Source organism: Myotis daubentonii, chromosome 11 (assembly GCF_963259705.1).
Source record: "Myotis daubentonii chromosome 11, mMyoDau2.1, whole genome shotgun sequence".
Lineage (NCBI taxonomy): Eukaryota > Metazoa > Chordata > Mammalia > Chiroptera > Vespertilionidae > Myotis > Myotis daubentonii.
The window spans coordinates 38182621-38205371 of NC_081850.1; the positions used below are offsets into that span (position 1 = coordinate 38182621).

General features: G+C 46.5%; 1 protein-coding gene across 6 annotated transcripts in view; it reads right to left on the reverse strand.

Moving 5' to 3' along the window:
* Nucleotides 1-22751, reverse strand: part of APBA1 (amyloid beta precursor protein binding family A member 1) — a 200974-nt gene that overhangs the window by 51538 nt on the left and 126685 nt on the right. For 5 of the 6 annotated variants that reach the window (XM_059656860.1, XM_059656857.1, XM_059656862.1 and 2 more), the window contains one exon: nucleotides 12564-13826. In XM_059656860.1, the coding sequence (XP_059512843.1) occupies nucleotides 12564-13757 (1194 nt within the window). In that variant the 5' untranslated portion in view covers nucleotides 13758-13826. Of the gene's footprint in view, nucleotides 1-12563; nucleotides 13827-19853; nucleotides 19967-22751 lie in introns of all 6 variants that reach the window. The other variant, XM_059656858.1, reaches the window with a different exon arrangement.

Sequence of the window (22751 nt, forward strand, 5' to 3'; positions counted from 1 at the left end):
AGCCAGACAAATAAATACAGCCCTTGAGTTGGGAATGGCGGACAAGGCCAGCAGCTGCTGTGTCCTCAGGTTTTAAGCCCAGAAGCTCTTTGCTGGCAAAAGGTAATGACAGATACCAAACATGTTAGGCAGGCTTCTCGATGGCCTCCAACAATCCCCACACCTCCAGGTATTCACACCCTTGTGCAAAAGACTGTGACTTCCATCTTGCTCTAAGACGCTATGGTCATCTTGTCTTGCATACTTTTTAAAGTGAGCTGCCACGTAGGAGAGGGCCCACATGGCAAAGAACCAGGGATGCCTCTGGCCATTGGTCAGTTGGGAACTGAGACCCTTAGTCCAACAGCCCAGGAGGATCTGAACAAGCACATGCGCTTGGGAGCAGGTCTTTCCCCAGGAGAGCCTTAGGATGACCACAGGCCACTGGCACCTTGATTGCCGCCTCTGAGAGAACCACAAGCAGAGAGCCAGCTAGGCCATGCCAGATTCTGGACCATAGGAACTGTGAGAAAATCAATGTGGCTTGCTGTATGCCACCAAGTTCTGGGCAATGTGTTACACAGCAGTGGATAGCTATAGCGAAAACACCAAATAAGGCTTCAGATGAAAGCCTCAAGCGCAGAGGAAGCTTGGCGGCCTGGCTGAGGGCTCAACTAAAGTAGATCACAGACTCTGCACAGGCAGGGCTTGTGTCTACGCTAGCCAGAGCCTGAGTCGCAGTTGCTGCTGTATCCTGGTGTCCTGCACAGTGTCTGATTTATAGGGTGAACTTGAAAATATTTGTTGAGTGAGTGGATGACAAATTGTGAGACGGACTCTCAGTTTGTGACTAGGGACAGCAGTCACAATTCCCTCTGGCTCACTGACAAATGACAGACAGCAGAGCTTTGTGGCCACACCCTATTTCTTACTCACAGACAATGTCCTACATGTCCATAGTGCTTGATTAATCCCACACGTGTTGGCAGGGAGCATCTGTAACAATTATAATAACTCAACTCAATGACTTTACGGCACTTTGCACGGTGGGTGACTGAGAGCAGCATGGTATTCCTTTGATACCATTCACTTGTCTAAGGAGAGGTGTCCCATTGGTTTCTGAGGTCTACTTGGTAGAACACACTGGGGCCCCTTGCTGCTGTCCCGAGTGCACATCCTTTGGTTCTAAGGTTATGCTTCTGGGATGCCGACCTGGAAGGTCTGCCAGCCAACTTTTATTTATTTATTTATATTTTTATCGATTTTTAGAGAAGGGGGGAGGAGAGGGAGAGAGAAACATCGGTGTGAGAGCGCAACATTGATTGGCTGCCTCCTGCACACCCCCACCTGGGGATCAAGCCCACAACCTGGGCATATGCCCTGACTGGGAATTAAACACGCAACCTTTTGTTGCAGGGGATGATGCTTCACCTACTAAGCCACACTGGTTAGGGCAGCCAACTATTTTCTAAAACGTCTGAACCATATAAAAGAACCAAGTTGGTTTTAGAGCCAACCCTGGGATGCCTACTCTTCATAGGAGGCCAAGAGAGCAGTCTGAGATAAGGATGCATGGAGTCTAGTCCTTTTCAGGCCACAGGTGGACACAGACTGAGGCTAACTATCCTAGACCTCTCCCCTCACCCTCGCCCCTACATGTGAAGAGACCATCATATTCCAGCTAGGAATGGACCCACCTGGGGAAATCAGGCCCCAACACAGCATAAATTCATCCTAAAGTCTATCTGCTTGACTTTTGATCCCATTTCAGCTCCACCCCTTGCTATCCAGACCCTAGAAAAACTGGCTGGCTGGAACTCCCTGAGGAGGTGTGGATTTGCAAGAAGAAATTTCTCAACTCAGAACAGCTGAACAGGAATCCTTCAGGAGCACAGAATCCTCCAGCGGTAAAACAGTTCTTTTCACTTGCCCTTGTGAGCCTGACAATACAACCGCAAGGTCAACAGGATAATACGTTGCTAACAAGCCTTAATGAATTAGCATGTGCCCTTGACCTTGGTCAATAGTTTCTTAGCAACGGTAAGAAGAAAAAATCCACGTAGGCTGATGCTGACTTCAGGGCAGAGGGAAAGGGAGAGAGGACAGGGAGGAGGTGATGTCAAGGAACCCAAGGCCCAGAGAAGCCAGGATGCTCTTCCACCCTTTACGTCACCTTTCTCAAAATTAAAAAAGAAAAAAAAGGTGGGCACAAAAGTGCACATGATCAGTGAGGCAGGTGTTAACATCAGCCCTCACTTCCCAGGGTTTTGACAACATCTGCTTCTCAGCAAGAGAGTGGCTGGTTTCTGAGTAAGAAGTGTTAGTGCTGTACTGGTTTCCTGCCTCAAAATACTTTCTCCAATTGGCCTTTGGAACTGAAGATGCCAATAAAAGGTAAATGTTATCTGAAGGGGGCCATGCATGTTGCCATTACCTCCAATTAGCAGTTTAGTTTTACTTAATGAGACCAGCTCTGGAAGAAGAAGGCTGACGATATATTACTGCTTAAGGGGGAAGCGGCGAGCTCAGGTCATCTGGAGTACATGACGGGGACTGGCAGGACAGTAAAGGCCTGGTAGGGATCTGAGCTCGGGGGAAAGCAGAAAGCAAACACCAGCCTGGAGAGGGTGAGGAAGGGGTGCTAACAGCCAGCTCCTCCTAACTCAGCTTGCCACTGACCAACCCTAAATGTTACATGAGCTCTGACTTACCGAGGCAACTAATGCACCAAACTTGTGGTTCTTACTCCACATTTCCATAGAGAAGTCAATAGCTGCAAAAACCCTTTTCTCCCATAGTCATCCTGGAAGATAAATCGAATAACTCATTTTACTGATGAGGAAACTGAAGCCAAGGAAGAAAGCAGGTGATCAACTCAAGGTTAACTGCAGCAGGTCAACTGCAGGGCAAATCTTAACGAATAATAGCATATAATCAACTCTGTGTGGCTTATTCGAATACAGAGGAGGATAAGACACTATCCTCCAAAGCCTGACAGTGAATTCCAGAGGCAACAGGCTAATGCATGTAAGACAAGTAGATAATATAGTAAAGAATCAAGTGTTCAACTGTAGTCCACAGTTTAAGTTGCTGGTTACCAATTCTGACTGGGCCTCAGAAACACTGAGGCCAAGATCCAACCTCCAAAAATGCTGTGTTGAATGGGGAAATGTGATCTGGATGGAGGTGAGAGCCACTGTGGCAAGAAGTGTGGTATGGAGGCAAGTGTGGATAAGCAGAAGTAGATTTTGAGTCTGTAAGTACAAGGTTAGTGAGTAAGGTACGGGAGTGTGATCCTTACATGCCAAAGGAGCCATATGGTCTCAGTCCAGTGGGATCTGCCTAGTCATACTGGGAATTTACACCAGGAAATTACTTTCTGGGGGGGATCTCCTTAACTTTGCCCAAGACAAAGGGCATTAGACATCCAGGATGATTTGTCCTCTAAAGCTCGGTGAAATGTGTCAAAGACAGCGACTGGCAGTCCAAGGCGACTAGGTCACAGGATCCAGCTATTTTTAGCCATTCCAGGTGGGTCCCAAACCTGCTTTGATGCATTCTGAGCCTGATTCAATCTGTTTCTGGTGTCCCACTGGCAGGGACTGGCCAACTCAAGAGGCCTACCAGGCAGGCCCAGCAGGCAGTAAGAGACTGCTTCTCCACTGGGGACAAGCAGGAGAGAGAAACTACAGTGGGACTCTTCAGGAGGGTGAGGTGGCCTTTGGTGAAATAAAGCAACACCCTCTCTGTGGCTGCTCAGGAAACTGGTCAGTGAAACCTGTGTTCCAGAGAAAGTGGACGGAGAAATGACATTTCTTTGTAGTAAGAACATGTTGCCAGCTGCACTTGCAGTGGGAGCATTTCTCCTAATTTTGAAGATAATCACGTTTATGGATTAAATCACATTTCAGATTTCCCCAGGACTACACAGGCCTGGAATTTAATTGGGCTACATATGGAATTCAATTATCTCTGACATATCCGTTCCTCTCCCTGCCCCTTCCCTTCCTCCCCTTCCTTCCAGTGCACTTAGCAGAGGAAATGTCCTGAGTGCACAGTTCGGGGAGCTGACATAATTCTTCTAAAAACTCCTGGGAAGTTTCTTGAGCCCCAACTTATTAAGAGAGCATGTCAGACACCCGAACTGCGGCCCTGTGGGCTGCATTTCTATCTGGAAAGTGATAGCAAAATTCTCCCCGGCGAAATCGTCCATTCTCTTCCCTGCTGCTTGCCCTGTCACTTCTTGGCACCGTTTCACATAGACACTGACTAGTGAGACAATCCATTACGAAGTTGAGAAAGATTCCTCTTGGGAGGGGAGTCAGGTGAAGTGAAAAAGATTGGAGCCTGGGGGTTTAAAAAAACCAATCTTTCCCATCACGTACTTTCATGCCACGGAGCACAGAGTAATTTGCACCCTGGCCTTCTGCTGTGCAGATCATTGGACAGGCTTGCTCTGCTGATTCCAACATGGCCAGATGTCAGTGGGGAGGCTCCTGCCCAGCCCTGGAAACAGGGCCTGCCTGGCGTTGAACCCACAGGTGAAACTATAAAGGTGAGTTAAAGGAATCAGAGCCAATACTTCATATCCAGGAGGAGAGAGCAGAAGCACACATCCTCCAACTCCCTCCTGTTTTCTCATGATTGAAATGAATTATTTGCTCTCCAAGAGAGATTTCAAGGTCACGCTTTCTCCTTTTGAGGTTGTAACAGGAAGATCATTACATCCTTAAGAAGTTACCTCCCCTGGTCACATCAGGTCCTCACAGTTCATAGAAAAATGGCTCATTTTGTTTTTGTTACAACTAAATTCTCTTCCGCCGAGCATTCCTTTCCATTGGCAGAGATATGGCAATTCACTGCTGATCCTAAATTGTAGGATGGGCCACTAAATGTACCCTGGTAAAGGAAGCATCTCAAAACATTTCATTTTAAAGCGAAAACCATGAACCTAAATACGTATACAAACTTGAGGAGCGGTGCATGCACCCACATGTGACCTCTGCAGTTGTCGGTATTCTTCCTGCTCCCTTCCCACCTGTGTTCAGTGGTTTCCAAACTCCAGCCCATTTTCAAGCCCACAGCGCTCAAATGCACGAGGCTTTGCATTGTCAAAGTGCAAACCCACTTTCCAATTAGGGTTCTTCACCTTAAGTAGAACAGCCACAGCCCTCGACCTACTTTTTACTTCTTTACTCTGATGTGTGTAATGTGAGCCATGAAATTAAAATGGAAAACTCAGGACGTTTACCTTACCATATAACAGTTACTAAAACAGTCATTTTCTAAAAAGGGCACGTGTAACATACAGAAGTGTTTGCCTTTTTCTATTTTTCAAGAAAACAGACAGTAACAATGAAAGGATCCCTCTGTTGAGTGAGTGATCTCTGAATAATGATCCCAACTCTTTTGCATTTTTAATTTAAGGCAAAGAAATCCTATATAATAAAAGCCAAATATGCTCAGTGTCTGGTGGACAGGTCAGCCATTCAACCAATCAAAGAGTAATATGCTAATGATATGCTAAGGTCGCACAACCGCTCGCCATGACGTGCACTGACCACCAGGGGGCAGATGATCACACCAGTAAGTTAGCTTGCTGCTTGGGTCCAGCCCATCTGGACTGAGCGAGATGGGCGGGACACACCCTGGAGCCCTCCCCGGCCCCCATCATGCACCAGTGGGGTCCCTCGGCCTGGCCTGCACCCTCTCACAATCCGGGAACCCTCAGGGGATGTCAGAGAGCTGGTTTTGGCCCGATCCTGCAGGCCAGGCCGAGGGACCCCACTGGTGCACGAATCAGTGCACCAGGCCTCTAGTACATGAATATAGTTTTAAAAGTCAAACAATACTGTCTAGTTTATGGCAAACATGGAAGTCCTTTTCCCTATTTCTTTCCACCCTTGGTCTTTTAGCATTTCTTCCAGTATTTACTATGTATGATAGTCATAAACATTGTGTTTACACTGACTTACCTCGATTTTTCCATTTTAGACTTGCCTTCTACTATAAAAGACTAGGATTTACCACTTTTCTAATGCATCTTTCCTTACCCTCTCAATATTACAATTTTTGGTTAGTCAATATTCAGTGTTTGTACTCTGAAGACTATGCATGTGCTCTTCCCTGTGGAGACACATGCATTCTTTTATTGCATTTCTTGCCTGTATAACAATTGTTTTCAGTGAGAAAACGAACTGAATTGTTTTTCCATTCATTTAGTTTTCTGTTTATTAATCAATAATTCATGCCAAACTCTCCTAATACAATATAAGGTTCCCCTCAGTATAATCATATTAGGAAATCTTTCATTTCCATTCTTTCTGGAAACCTCCTATGCAGAGCCCTCCGAGCTCTGGGCCACACTGGATTGGCTGCTGCCTTGGCCTGCCTTTCAGCTGTCATGTGTGATCTCTGACCTCACCACCCTGGGGAGTCCTTTTCCCATGTTGGATCCCATTTCTCAGATCTTGCATCTTCTGCCTTGATTTATGCTCCCATTTGGAGGGAGCAATTGCCTAGTAGCTTCCTGAGAAAGGGTGTAGGGGAGGGATGTTTTCTGGGACCCTGAATATCTAAAAACATCTGTATTCCACCTTCACACTGAACTGGAAATTACTGTGTGTAGGTCTCCAGTTTTTTGAGAAGCCCAACACCATTGTGATTCCTGATCATTTGTAAACCTGCAGGATCTTCTCTTTTTCCACAGTTTTCTGAAATGTCTGTGGGTCTTTTTATTTCATTGTTCTAGGTACCCAGTGGAACCTTTTAATCGGGGAAATCTCATGTCATTTGGGTCTAGGAAATAATCTTTCATAATGTCTCCATTTTATTTATCTACTGCAGTGGTTCTCAGCCTTCCTAATGCTGCGTCCCTTTAATACAGTTCCTCATGTTGTGGTGACCCCCAATTTCATTGTTACAAGTTGAACATAATTAAAGCATAGTGATTAATCACAAAAACAATATGTAATTATATATGTGTTTTCCGATGGTCTTAGGTGACCCCTGTGAAAGGGTCATTTGACCCCTAAAGGGGTCGCGACCCACAGGTTGAGAACCGCTGTACTAGAGGCTTGGTGCACGAAAATCATACACTGGGGGAGGGTGGGGTGTCTCTTAGCTCAGCCTGTGCCCTCTCTCAATTCAGGACCCTTCAGGGGATGTCAGACTGCCAGTTTAGGCCCAATCCCCAGGGAGGAGCCAAAATTGGGGCCGGGCACTGCACTGCTTGCACTCATCCTGGCCCACTGTGCCTGTTGCTGCTGCTTGGTAGTGCTGCCCAAGCAGCCACAGAGTCAGGAGAGGCTCCTGCTGTGGTAGCTGCACTCGCAGGCGATGAGCCCAGCTCCTGGCTGAACTGCGCTCCCCCATGGGAGTGCACTGACCACCAGGGGGCAGCTCCTGCATTGAGCGTCTGCCCCCTGGTGGTCAGTGTGCATCAGAGTGACTGGTTCACCAGTCATTCTGTCAACTGTTGCCTAGGCTTTTATATTTATATATATATATATATATATAGATGTTCCTACTACTTTCATTCCTTTTGCCCTAATTGTTCTACTTTCTTGAAGATTTCCTCTATTTTGTCTTCTAACCTTCCTACTGAAGGATTTCTTAAATGTTAATTTTAAATTTCTGCTGTCATATATTTTAATTAAATTTTTATTTTATTTTAAAAAAAGGCATTCTAATTTAGTGGCTCCCTTATCTTCTCTTTCCTTTCTGAGGATATGGATGTGTTTTATAGTTTTCTTCTGCTCTGAGCACTGCCTTTATTTCTCCAAGTTCCTTTCCTCATTTGCTTTTCTGTATCTTTGTCTTTCATGTTAGAGATGTTCTTTGAATGCCTGGTGATCCTTGGATGTCGATGTCTATTTCACTGTGTGTCAAAAAAAGCTCATGCATGGCAGAAACCTTTACTGTGGGGTGATCTGGTAGGGACCCAGGTGCTATGTTTGGGAGCCCCCAAACATGAGTGTCTGTAGGTATCTTCTCCTGGGTCTGTTTCCTCAGAGAGGAATATTCTGGTCTCCTGCTGGGGTGTGGGGCCGGGTGGGTTCTAAGCCTGATGGCTAAGAACTCTGAGGCAGCCTGAGTCTCGCAGCTCAGTGGCCCTGTGTCTGTCAGGCACTTCGTCCCATTTCCAGCTTCGGCTAGTGTCCCCACTTCCAGAGCTTCTCCGACTCACCCTCTCCTCACAGTCCCTCCCGCCTTCTGTGGGCAGGGGGAGGAGAGGTGACCTGCCCACACGAGCTGGACAACGGATCTAACCTCTCCTAATGACAGACTTTCAAACACTGCTGTTTTCCCAGCCATCCTCCTGCCATCTGGCTGGTGTCCCGAATTCCCAAGCCTTTCTTAGGGTCCATAGCACAAATCCTTACGGCCACTCAGCAGAGGAAACAGAAACCTATCAGTTATTTGTCAGGATGGATCAGGCTCTGCTATGGTAACAAACCACCAAACCCCCACGTTGATTCCTCTCTCACACTGCACCTCCACGGGGTCAGCAGGGAGCCTGGCTCATCAGGGTCACTCGGGACCCAGGCTGATGGAGGCTCTGAGTCTTGTGACCTGAGGCTTCAGGGGGAGAACGCTGCTCACTGCTCCTATTTCAAGGGCCAGGCCTAACGTCTAGGGAACGAGGAAGGACGGTACAGTCCTCCCTGTGCTCAGCAGAAGAGGACAACTGGAAATATTGGGGAGCACCAGTGTCCCCAGATTTTGTTGTTCTCACTTGCTGCTGTTTCCTCTGTCTCGTGGTGCTTGTGGTTTTACATGTTTTTATTATTTTACTATCATTTTAGTGTAGCTTTAAGAGGGAGAGGAGTTGAACACCATTTCAAGCTGCAGAACACACCAAAGTAGCCAACACCATCCAATTAATACTGTGTGCTGCTACCCTCCATCTCTCTGATCCTACCAGGACTCTGTTCTGCACTTTGTTGCCTAAAAAGAGGTTGCTAGGCGGTGGAACTTTTCAGAACTGGGCATTCATTAGCGATATTTTTCAAGAAGGGGTTGGGAGGCAGTTTTCAAACACATATCTGAAAAAGAGACAGTCTTTACTAGAAGCAAAGAATTAATAAGTATTTTTTAAATTTTCAGAAAACAATTATTTTCCCTCCATGCTGAGCATCTCCTATGTGTTCAATAAGTTCTCGCTAATGAGCAATCCTATCTTTGCATCTGTACAGGTCATCAGCAAGCAAATGCCAGCTTGCGCCAAGTGAAGAGGAAAATGCTCAAGTTCCGAGGGAATTGAAAGTCATGTTAAAAGCAGACTGAGCTATCAGCAGTTATCTCTGGCAAGTGGTAATACAGGCGGTTTTCATGTGCTTCACTATAGCTTCTGGTCATGCCAATTTGAGAATGCACTGCTTTTGGAATAAGAATTCCCCAGGTCTGCTGACCATAACCACAGCAGGGCAGCCCTTTTTGTTAAAAACCGTACCTGTGCTAATAAAAGTTACTAGTTAAGTCGCAAACCCATCGCTATTATATGGAGAAACTGTCCAGAGAATACTTTTCTTTAAATTTAAGTAAATTATTCTTAATCTTTTATATGCTTAAGAATCGCAGGGAGAATTTACAAAACAATATAACACAAAGTCAGAAAACAAACAAACAAAAACCCCAAATCCCAGCTCACTGGGCTCCACTTAGGACTGGTTTGGAAGGGAAAGGCAGTAGTAACTTGTATTTTTAACAAGTACCTCATGGACAGACTTCAGACCACACTGCTTTTAATAGTGCTTCCCATTTTCTACTGGAATGAGTATGCAGTAAATATTTTTTGATGCTGAGGTGTAAATCAACAGAATGTGTATATTTATATACTTCCCCCCCACCCCCATCCCCCAATAATACCATCAAAGAAGTAGCAAATAAAGGTCTTTCCCATAAAAACACATGACAGATGAAGTACAATACACAAATTTAAATGGCTTACAACTGACTGGTGGGATATTTTAAGGCACAGGTTTTGGGGTTTGCTTGCTATTAACTATTCATAAGCCTTACTTACCTATTTCTTAGCACCAAGCCTAATTTCTGACAGTGTGGGTTTCTAAAGCATCACCTGATAGTCTATAATTAATTCTACCTTTGGAATGAAGGAGAGGATTAAGTGGGTATCTATAATAATAAAAGTATGATATGCTAATTAGACCAGATGAAGGATGACCTTCCAGGTGACCTTCCGGATGAAGCTATGGTGTTGGGGGCCGAGGCCTTGCACGATTTTTGTGCCTCGAGCCTCTAGTCTTAGTATAAATGAACAGAAGGAAGACGCCCCCGGCCCCAGCCCTGCCCTAGTGCAGGCTGTGCTGGGGTTCATCATGAGGCTGCATGGACAACATGGTTTTGCTGGTCATTTTCAGGAGCTGGTACATGTGGGAAAGCTGAAGGAGGCGGCCAGCATCTGGATGTAACGCTCCTGCAGCTCTTCCCAAGTTTCTAAAAATGTAGAACCCAGCTTCTTGCCAGCTCCCCACCTTTGAAAACCTGCTCCGTTTCCACTTCATTTGCAAAATGCTTGCTGCAGTCCCTCCCTCCTAGCCAAGAGGAACCTGGAAATGCTGGAGGTCAAGGGGTAGTCTACAGGTGAGCACACCTGTTTTGAACCTTTTGGATGTGAAGTCTGGAAAACAGGAGAGATACAGGACATCATGGAACTAACTGACCCAATGCTGCCCCCTTGCTGTGGGGGAGCACGAAGATCTTTTCCTACAGGTTTCCAGCCTTTAATCCTTAAAGGTGCAGGAGATTTAATCAGCCAACAACAAATGTTGACTGTTACTAAAAGAGGTGGCGAGCCATACCTCTCTGACCTGCACAGCCCTTTCTGTATAAGTAAAATGAACAGCTTCCAATAATGGTTTCTCACTCCAAAAGGTATACTGACAAATAGCCTAGTGCACTCATAAAGTAACGAATTAAATGAAATTGAATTTAACCTCCTGACCCTTCCTTTACTCCAAGCTCCCATTTTAAATGAAATTGCTTAAAACATTTTCAGGAGAATAGAAAGTGAGAGCCAGAGCAGAAAGAGGATCTTTATAGCGAGGTAGTGGGGCAAAGGTTAGTCTTCTTGGTGTATTTTGAATAGACTGTGACACCCAAGCTTGTCATGTTATCAAATTTCTTAGGTATTTCAAAAATGAAAAGTAAAATGTCAACATGGACAGCAATAGCTTTTGGTAGCTCTTCACAAAGAAGCATGATTCAGTTTAAAACCAAAAACATGTCTTTTGTGACGTGAGAAGGACATCCTGGTACCTTAAATTAAGCACCTGCTGAAAGCCACAGTGAGGAACAGGTGGGTGAAAAACTGCAGAAACTCTGGCAGGATAAGGGCTCCACAATCTTTCCTCTGAGGAGGCCACACTATCTGTCCCAAACCTGTCAGAGGTTGTTTTACATCAGTAGTTCCCAAATTGTGGTTCTGGGACCAGCAGATCAGCATCACCTGGGAACTCGTTAGTGACAATGTCGAACTTCACCTGAGCCCCGTGAACGGCAAAAGTTAAGGGTCCCCCACCAAAGTGTTTCGGAGACAGCTTACTACAAAGAACCCCCCATATGACTTAGATAAGACTCCCTGCTTACTGGTACCTATGACAAAGCCAGACACAGATTTCCAAGTTCCCATTCGTTACCTGACAAGCGATCAGCTGAACTTTGGATTCATCAGAGCAAAATGCTTGTAAACCAATCTTTGGTTAAGCTCCTCTCCTTTCTCCAGGTCCTTGAACGCTGGCTAGTCAACAATCCCTCCTCAACAACCTCTCAGGACAATAGGCCAGTCTCAGGTTAAAACATTTTCTCAGCTGCCATGCTTTCTGCCCACTTCCTCACACCCATCCTTTCCCGCCTTGTTTACTCTTCCCTGTAAAAGAAAGCCCTTTCTGCCAAACCCTAGGGACTCCTGCAGATCTCAGAGTCAGAGACTACCCTACTGCGAGTCCTCCCTCCCAGGTCCCCCATTACAATAGCACCTTTCTCCCCTTTGCAATAGTCCTTTCCAATAAAGGCTTTCCTCATTCAAGCAGGACTACAAATTCTCAGGCCCCACCCCAAACCTTTTAAATGGGAAAGAAAGGCGGGAGGGCGTGGGTGGGGGCGGGGTGCACCTGGAAATCCATTTTGAAACAAGTGTTCTAGGAGCAGCCTGAGAACCACTGATTCACAGCAATCCCTCTAAGACAGTGGTTCTCAACCTTGGCTGCACATTAGAATCACCTGGGAATCTTTTTAAAATCCTGATTTCTGGGCCTCATCCTCGGATGAGGGTAGCTGGGCCTCGGAGGATGAGGCCCAGAAATCAGGATTTTAAAAAGATTCCCAGGTGATTCTAATGTGCAGCCAAGGTTGAGAACCACTGCTCTATGGTCTGATAAGCTCATTTAACACTTTAACTCCCAACCACCTGTGTTTCACTCGCGCTTACGTGCAAGCTATTTTTGAGGCTTAGGAGTGGACACATGGTTAGCATTCCCACAGACCATCTATCTCCTGGTCACTTCCCAATGACAAACAAGGCCACACCGCACTCGTCTCCTCTCCTGGCCGCGCGTACTTACGTCTCCATCCCCGGGCCTCTGGTCATCGCAATCTCTGGTGGGGCTGATGTCCTGGCGCATGACCCAGATGGGCTCTTTGGGCTCGTCGGGGGTGTAAGGCGAACGGATGGTCCTGGTTTTCACCTCCTCGATGGCCTCCTTAATATCCTTGATGGCCAGCGAGATGGCATCCCTCTTCTCCTTGCTGTACCGCTGCACCGCCTCGCCCACCACGGTGCCTGCCGCCCGCTGCTGCCCAGCCGGGGCTGGCGGCCCGGGGCTGTCGGGGTGGCCCCCGCCCGGGGTGGGGGCGCGCTCCAGGTCCTGCTCCGACTCCGGCATGTCCTCGGCCGCCTTGTCGAGGCTCTGCGAGCTCATGCTCTGCTTGACCTCGGCCACGATCTGGTCGATGTCCTCCTCCTGCTCGTAGCTGTCCATCCGCGGGTAGGGAGCGAACTCGGCCTCCTTTTCGGGGCTGTCGGACTCGCCGTCCGAGCGCTCGTCGTAGTGGTGCAGCCGCGCGCCCAGGGCCTCCTGGCGGTACGCGGCCTCCTCGTCGCGCTCCTGCTCGTACAGCCGCAGCCCCTCGCGCGCGTCCAGCTCGGGCGCGTCCCCGATCTCCTCGTACACGTGCTCCTGGAGGCCGCCGTAGTCCGCGTAGGGCTCGGCGTAGGGCTCGTCCTCGCCGCGGTGGAACAGCCGGTGCGTGTACACGTAGCCCGAGTAGGCCGCGGTCATGGCCTCCTCCTGCTCCAGCGAGTGGAAGTGCAGGTGGTTGGGCAGCGCGAGGCGGTGCGTGGCCTCGGCGTGCTCGGCCTCCGCCTGCTCCGTGTACTCCTCGGCCTCGGGCCGGTACTGCACGGCGTACGCGCTCTCGTCCTCGGGGTCCTGCGTGCGCTCCGGGTCGTCGCCGTCGCGCGCCGCTGCGATCACGTCGCCCTCGGCCGTGTCCGTGTGGTTGTGGAAGCCGCTCTCCGTGCTGGCCGAGCGCGCCAGGCACTCCCCGCGCTCCTCTTCCTCCGGCGGCGCGGGCTGGGCGCGGGGATCCTCGACGGCGAGCGCGCGCGGGGGCCGGCCCGCATGGTGCTGCTGCCGCTGCTGCTGCTCCTCCTCCACCTCGGGGCGCTCCAGGTCGGCCTCCACCGACTCGTTCACCTCCCCGCCTGCCGCCTCGTCGGTCACCTCCACCTCCGCGGCCCCCTCCAAGGGGTTCATGGTGGGCGTCGGGGACGGCTGCGAGAGAGGCTGGGCCGGCTCACTGCGCGCTCATTTTGCTTCGCCCGCCTGGAGAGACAAGAGGGAGAGGAGGGGGCGTTAAGTGGTTCAGGCCGTTGCCCTGAGCGCAGCACCAAGATGGCCAGAAAAGCAGCTGCTATCGATCCCTTCTGAATCTGGGCCAATTTAAAAAATGATTGCGAGTGCAAGCTCAGTCTGACAGCACCTAGTTCATTTTCTTGGTTTCCCGCAATTTCTAATTACACCTGTACTTGTTTAATTGCTTACTGGCTTTCTCCCTCCCCCACCGCTGCGACGGGAGGGCCTCCTGCGCCTTTTGTTCTCCAGGGTGCTTACTATTCAGGTTCCATTTCTGATGCAGGTGAATAAGGAGTGCTACTAAATGGAATGGGCTGATTGACACATTTTCTCTCTGCTAGGGCAGTGGTTCTCAACCTTGGCTGCACATTAGAATCACCTGGGAATCTTTTTACAATCCTGATTTCTGGGCCTCATCCTCCGGAAATTCTGTTTCTTTGTTATGGGGTGGGGCCACAACATTAGTAACAAAGAAACAGAATTTCCGGAGGATGAGGCCCAGAAATCAGGATTTTAAAAAGATTCCCAGGTGATTCTCATGTGCAGCCAAGGTTGAGAACCACTGTGCTAGGGACTAATTCTCTATAAACTAGGATCCTAAATAACCTTAGAAACGGTTCTTTAAATAAATTTCAAAGGAAAAAAAATCTCAAAATGTTTTGAAGCCATTGCTATCAGCACAAATAGGCAGCCCATTCTGAGGGAGGCGTCTGCCACCAGCGGGTTCTCCTCCTGCTATTCCCGGCGGTTACTCCCACCAGTGGCTTCATTCTCTGGTCCTCCATCCACTAGGAGACTGGACTCATTTCCTACGGCAGAATGTTAATGGCTATTACGCAGGGAAAAGAGGCTCCCTGGTCAAATAAGTTTGGGAAATGCTGACTTAGAGTTGCCGTTTCGTTGTGAATATTCATGGCGATGGAGACACAGGATTCAGCATTTCCCAAACTTATTCGACTAGGAAACATTTTCTACCCCTAGAGGCCAGAGTTCTGACGAATACACTTAAAGAGACACTGACTAGCTCACTTCCCCCATACACTGGATCTAAAATTCCATGAATTACTATTATAGCCCGAACTGGATAACAAGGCCAACCTCTTTACCCATTTCCACCAGAGAACAGGGACTAGGGACTAGGTATAAGAGCGCGTTCCGAAAGCAAGTCTGAGTCTCCATTCACACTTTGATGGATGGCTAATGTTCTGAACAGAAGAGGCAAGTATTAGTGCTGGGGGCCCCCTGGTTAAGTGGCCTCCAGTGAGTGGGTCATGGGAAATACAAAACAAATATTCAGTACAACACATGGGCAAGAACACTCTAGCCATGCTTCCTTTATAAGGACTCTCTGAAAAAGACAACCGATTAAAAACTCTATTATGTACAAACTAAGTCTGATAGACACACAACAAGGGTCCACAGAGGGATACTAAGCAGACCAAACACTCCTCCTGGGGACTGTTCCTCTGCGGTGTGTCAGCTCTGTGGTCAGAGTTAGAAATAGAGTAACAACCATCCGAAGCACCCGGATGACCAACAGTTCATGATAATCACTTGTAGAACTGACCAAGTCACTGTCTTCAGTGAAAATAGATTTTTCTATTTTACATGCATGAGAAAGAAATTTTAATTTAGTCTACATTATAATTTTATTCAACCAATGAATGGTGCCCTGTCATAGCACGTGTATTAATTCAAAGGAAACGAAATTTCTACGCAAGTGCATACACTACATCATAGCACGGAAAGTTGCAAGAAACCCGTCCTTTGGGGGAAAATACTGTTATAACAACGCAGGCTGGTAATGTGGAGCTTTATATTCACTGAGTACATTTTCCTTATATCCCCTCCCAAGCCTCAAGGGAGTATTTATGCATGGAGTGCTTATATTTCACTTATTGCCATGGTTTCAAGAATAAAGTTTTGGCTGTGGTATTGCCAACATGTTAATTAATATCAAGTATTTATTTGAGGAACTTCCCTAGGACAAACGCTTAAAGACGGAGCTGACACTGGTGATCATGTCCATAGGTAGCACACAAGAGAACTGTTCCCCATATCCTGGCAATTTTTGGGATGGTATTTATAAAAAAATATTAAAGCTGATTTTAAAGAATCCCAAAATATCTGGAGAATATATATATATATATATATATATATATATATATATATATATCCTTTTTGAAAAGGAATTTGGCAAGATGAGTTAAAATCTCCAACATATCTTTGCTCCACTAATTCTACTTATAGAAATCTCAGAACAAAACAAACAAAAAACCCAACCCTCAGATGTGGACAAAGAAATTTCTCACAGTATTTGCTTTAAAAGCAAAAATTATAAACACGAAATATTAAGCGCTAACATTTATTAAGTACCAATAGTACAATGCTTGCATGTGAATATTATATTGCCATGTAGGGAGAGGTGAGTTTTCTTGTTGAGTAGCATCTCCCCCTTCCCCCTGAGTTCCCACAGCACTCAAAATCAACCTGCCACCGGCTCCCAAACCTTGGGTTAGGTGATTGCCTGGCCCACATCCTGTATTTCCTGTGTGGGTGAATGGCACTCCCAGCCCACAATTACCCAAGCCCCATGTCCAGGAATCATTACCTACTTGTCTCTTTGCCTTACCTCCTTCCCCAAACTGATGACTGAGTCCATTGTCTTAATAACTCTTGTACCATCCTCACTGTTGCCCAGTCTTGGTCTGTCTTGCCCACACAATTGTTTCCTTGACTAATTTCTCAGCCCCCTGCAGTCCATGCTCCCCACTGCCAGCCTGCTGATCTTTCTAAAATACAAACCTCAATCCTATAAACCTATTTCTCAAACTCTTCAGTGACTCCACTCTAGTGCAAATGCTTAGCCAACTATATACCAGGCACTACTAGGCATTTTCTACATACTGAGGCATTGAATCCTCACACAAGCCTACAGAGTACTCTTATATTCTCTTTATAGAAAGTATTATCAGCTCGCCGAAACCGGTTTGGCTCAGTGGCTAGAGCGTCGGCCTGCGGACTAAAAGGTCCCAGGTTCGATTCCGGTCAAGGGCATGTAGGGGATGTGCAGGAGGCGGCTGATCGATGTTTCTCTCTCATCGATGTTTCTGACTCTCTATCTCTCTCCCCTCCTCTCTGTAAAAAATCAATAAAATATATTTTTTAAAAAAAGAAGAAAGTATTATCAGCTCATTTAAAAATGAGGATATGGGGGCACTGCAGGGTTAGGTGATTGCCTGGGTCACACACCTGGGAAGGGATAGAACTGGTGAATTTTCCGTCTGACCCGCTCTCTAGCTCTAGGCTCCTGGCAAACAAAGCCCTCAGGCCATGTTGCTCCTCAGGCCTCACCTCCACCCTTCACCTGCACCCTGTATTCTAATTCCCAGAGTCCTGACACTGGCCCTCACACCTTTCCTATCCTCAGCTGTTTTTTACCTACAACTTTTCTTTGGTGAATCTTTCTTCTCTTTCCCAGAGCAAATTCATACTTGATGCGTTTCTATTATGTGCTGGCCTCCAGGCAATGTTCCAGGCACTGGGGCAGAGCAGGGACCAAGCCAGACAGGCCTCTCTGCTCTCAGGAACCCACCATCATAGTGCATGGGGCAGGGATGGTGAACGGAAAGGAGAGGAAAATAGACAACAATTATGTTAATAAATGAACAAGATAACTTCAGTGAAAAGGTTTGGGAAGAAAATAAAACAGGGTAGTAGAGGAGGTTATGTAGATTGTGGCCAAAGGAGGTGGAGCAGAGGCCTGAATGCTAAAGAAAGAGGCAGCCAAGCAGAAAGATCTGAGGGCAAGCCTTGAGGAGAGAAAGGACTTGGTCTGTTCAAGGACAGAAATCATGTTTGGAGTGAGCAAGAGGTGGTGTGGTGGGTGATGAGGACAGAGAGGGGAAGGGGCTGGGTGGGACAGAGCCTGGTACATCAGGGTAGAGAATTTGGATTTTATTTCAAGTGCAGTGGCATGCTGCATGGGGCTTATAAGCAGGGAGGTGATAAGGCCTGATTCACCCCTCCCTTTTCCCCATGGTACTTGTCTATCATATATGTCATTATTATAGTACCTGTCATTCTGAGTAACAATTCTTTATAAACATGAAGTACTTGGGAAAAGAGGACCCGTCATTTATCTTTGACTAGAGGCCCGATGCATGAAAATTCGTGCAAGAGTAGGCCTTCCTTCCCCCGGCTGCCGGCACCGGCTTCCCTCCGGCCCCGGCTTTGTCCCGAAGGACGTCTGGAATGACATCCGGTCTAATTGGTATATTACCCTTTTATTATTATAGATTTCCCAGTGCCAAGCACAGAGGGTACATAGAAAGTAGTTAATGCATTTTTCATGATTAAAAAGAAAATAATTCCCCCCCAGTATCTGGGGCCTTCTAGACATTGGCATGCTCAGCCTCTGGAGAAGCACTCAGTTTGTCTCTCCATGTCAAATCTCTGCTGCCTCATCCACCCATACAGCCTCATCCACCTTCTGATGCTCTAAGTGCCCGAAGAATTGTAGTAATTCAACATTTCCCTGCATTTGAATGAGTTGATCCAGTTGGCATTTATTGGACATGTGCCATGCACCGTGCAAGGCAAAGGGGCTACAAAAGTTTCTAACTCGTGGTCCCAGCCCTCCAGGGCAGACTCTTCAGTGATTATAATACCTGGTGATCAGTGCAAAGTAGAAATAGGTTCAAGCTACAAAAGGAGCCTGGAGCTACAACGACAACAGCAACTGCATCACCTTTGTGAGTCATGTAAGTGCTGCTGTTCACACAGGTTCTGCACCTCACGAGCTCATAAGCATCCTGGGGCCTACAGCCTAAGAGAGGGGTGCCATCATCCGATCAATGTCCTTAGTGATGACCCATGTACCTCTGGAGGCTGAGAGAGCAGGACAAGGAGCAGCTGGTCAAAGAAGATTCCTCTGCCTCTACAAAGGCTGGCTGACCTGGAATACACAGGCAAGGCAGTCCTCTCAGCAGGAGCCCTCACAACACGGAGAGGTGAGGCTGTGGCATCGTGGCTGCAGGAGTGAGGGAATCCAGGCTGCCAGGAGTGGAGCTCAGGTGGCTTTCTGACCCCTGGTTCTGGGAGGCTCCACAGCCAGACTGGAAAAGGGGAACAAAGGGAGGGAACGCCACTGCGGTGCACCATTTAGAAATAAAACGTTTAATGATTCAGCAGTTGAATCCCGGTATCTCATAATGTTAGCTGAGGTTCATGTTGGTTTGGGACTAATAGGAGGGAAGGCTGTAAGTTACTTTGGTTGATCTGTCCTTCAGTAGTCACTGATAAGAATTTCCACTAAATTCTCCCTTTTAACACATCAAGAAGTAGAAGAAGGAGCATACTGAAGACAAAATGTAATGTAAAAAAAAGAACAAAATGAATTATACCAGGTGGTTACACCGAAGGGTATTGTGTTGGTGGGTATGGGGAGTTGCGGGGTGGTAGTAATGCAGGTGTAGGGAAAAACATGAAGGTAGAGGGTGGAGAAGTGGGAAAAGAAGACTCCCAGCTTTCCTCTCTCCTGAAAAAAACTTGGATGAACATGACTCCATTTATATAAGTACTCATTCTTTTGCATATATTTAAGAAATACAATTACTTCCCATGGACTTAATGAATGGTCCTCATCTCCCCCCAGTGGAGTTGGAAGGAAAGTCCTATTTCTTGGGACTTTGGCCTATTCTATCCCACCTGCACACATACTGTTCCAGTCAACAGGACGTCTGCCACCAAGCCATTGGAGGGGCTGCCAATGACACAGAGACTGGGGTGATATGTTAGTTTCCATAGCAACAAACAGTTGGGGTTGCCAAATAAGATTATACCCTGGATGTAGTGTACACACACACACACACACACACACACACACACACACACACAATCTGCATAGGCTGAAAGATTAATGATTCTTGTTTTATTAAAAAAAAAAAAAGGATGACAGCATAAGAATATCCAGATATTCTTATCTATCTCCCCTACCCTATAAATACGTTTTCTTTCCAGGAGGTAGATCAATTGTGAAACATCTACAGGGAATCCAGAGGACACCAGGAGGCCCACGCAAATCATCGGCTCTTCTAAACATAGTGCATCTATTAACAAGAAAGAATAACACAGTTCATTAAAGCTTAACCTCCTTTGATTCATTTGGAAGTTAAATTTAGTGATACTGGATGGGACCCAAGGTGGATACAGAACACACATTACTCCTCCTTAAAATCATTTTTCGTTTAAATTGGCTCACATAGTCAGAAAAACCCTCCTCACACAGAACGTCTTACCTCAGCAAAATGGAATTTCATTTCCCCTAATATCTTTTGTGCCTGAAACTGTAAAGCATGGCTTGACAGATAGTATTGGTAATGGTTTCAGAGTAAGTTGAGTACCTGAACCCAAGGAATGTTGCTGAATGGCTAGATGCCAACCTGAGGGAGGTCTCTGTGGTTAGACCTCAGGGCTGAGTCCTTGACCCTAGCCCACTTTGATGAAGATGTGTGAGCTGATCATCTTCAGTTTCCCCCTCCAGATCCACTTGGTACCTTCTCCACCCTGCTCTGTGCCTCTTTGGGCTGCCTCAAGAGCTCCCAGTTCCTCTGGCTTCTGTCTGGGTTTGGCCAATGGGGAGCTCTGATGGGACATCAGAGAAAGGGTGGAGACTGAGGCTGGGATATTTATTCTCCCAGTTCCCTCCCTACAATATTATCTCAGGCTGGCAATGTCCCTAGTCTGGAAGGCATAGCCCCTGTCAAATGGTCCCTCTCCACATGGTTTCACTTGATGGCTCACTCCCCTCCCCTTCGGGCTTATGGGTAGTAGGGGTAGTGGGATCCCACAAGTCCACCCCTTTGTAAGTAGTCCTTCTATTCATCTCTTGGTCTCCCTGCATGTTACCTAATTTGAGTGCCCTATCTATTTCCTACTGGGATCCTAGCTGATACCAAAAGTGTAATACTCGTGTTGGTATATGACAAAGAAATAAATCAATAACTATTTAAATTAAATAAAAGTGTAAAACAAGAAACAGTATAGCTATAGTAAAAATCATGAAGGTGGCACCCTAAGAAGAAATACTGCACCAGACTCCGCTGTGTCTTCCTAGATGCACTGCACTGCCTCTCCCCAGGCTACTCAGCATTCAGGGAATTGATGGAGGAAATCCACACAGGAAGCATAATAGGCATAAAAGCCAGCCTGATTCTGTGTTGCAGCCTCTATGGGCCAAATAAACGAGGCATGCGGCCTTCAGGCCGTGAGTTTGACATGCTTGCTCTACACCTTTCTTCCCACAGTGAGGCTGCTTAACCTTCTACTGTCCATCAACGATAGGCTCAGCCCATTCCCAGTCTCTATGCAATCCCAATTTAGACCTAGCGTTGTTCCTCCCCCAAGAATTAGGATCTGGACCCTGATCTTCCATCCTGTGATTTGAGTTGTCCCCCGTGGACAGATTGCCCCAATTTTCGCTGCCTCATCACCTTGGATACCCCTTTTCTGGATCAAGAATGCCAACAGCTTGTCTGGATGGCCACTTGTTGATGGTTGCCATATCCCTTAAAGATAGTGACTAGCTTGCTGAATGGAACCTTTGTCCATTCGTGCAACTGAATTTGCCTTCTGGCACCTGCTCAACACAGGTGAGTGGGTCCTGATTCTTCTCACAGGCTTGGTAGACTCTACACGTGTTTCAAGGCCTTTGCTCAAAACGCATTGGCCACGCCCTTATTGGAACAGCTTTCAAAGTTAACTTGTGGGATTTTAAATTACCAGCGAATCATTCTCAGTATTCCATAGTCATATTTGATTTTTTTACCTCAAAGGTTAGTCCCCTCCATATTTATAAGCGTTAGCCATGAATGGTGCTTGGTAGTCTTCAGATATCAAATAGATCCTTAAAGGATCATCCAATGATACTTAGTGAAGCATGACAATGGTTAAGGGGACAGGTGTGGGCAACAGACTGCCTGAATTTGCTTCCTGGTTTCATCACTTACTAGCTCTTTCACTTTAGATAACTTACTCATAGCAAAAGCTCCAATTTTATCATTTCTAAAATGGGGATAGTAATATTACCTACATCACAGGATTATGTGATACGTTTATATATAAAATACTTAGAACAGTATCTGACACTTCACTAGTATAAGTGCTATTTAACAGTAACTAGTGCATTTTTTGTCCACATCATAATTATTACTTAGCAGATATAGTTAACATAGTATTTAAAAAGAAAAAATTAAAACAATGTTAATATAAATAACTTGAGAACATGGTCTATTTATTAATGCTACCCTTTCCTGAATAAGGCCATGTAGGGACAGAAAACAAGCACTTCATCCATTTTGAAATAAGGTTGGGTATAAATAAATCCATCAAACAATAACCACATACCCTGTACTATGTGTAGGCCAGTATATGTGGCGCTTTACATGCTATATTCCTAACCCTGACAACAGTCCCAATGGAAATTATGATCTCCACTTGCTAATTTCGAAGCAGAAGCTCAGACAGCTTAAATGAATTGTCCAAGGTCACTCAGAGCTGAAAGGGGTGGAGGTGGACCCATCTGGCTCTCATTGCTCATGTTCTTCCTATTACATTTCACTAAGCCCATGAAGTGATTCAATTGATTTTTTTAAACAAACATCTACATTGGTGTAATCCCTTTTAGATTGGTCACCTTGGCAGACTCTATACTAACAGGTTCCAAGGGCACTGCCTTTGCTCAAGACACTCTGGCCAGTCCTATATTGGAATGGATTTACAAGTTAATTGAAGGGCTTTGAAGCTACCAGTTAATCATTTGTAATATTCTACAGTCATATTTAGCCATATTTGATTTTTAACTTCAGAGGGTATCACCCAGTTTTATCACCCACC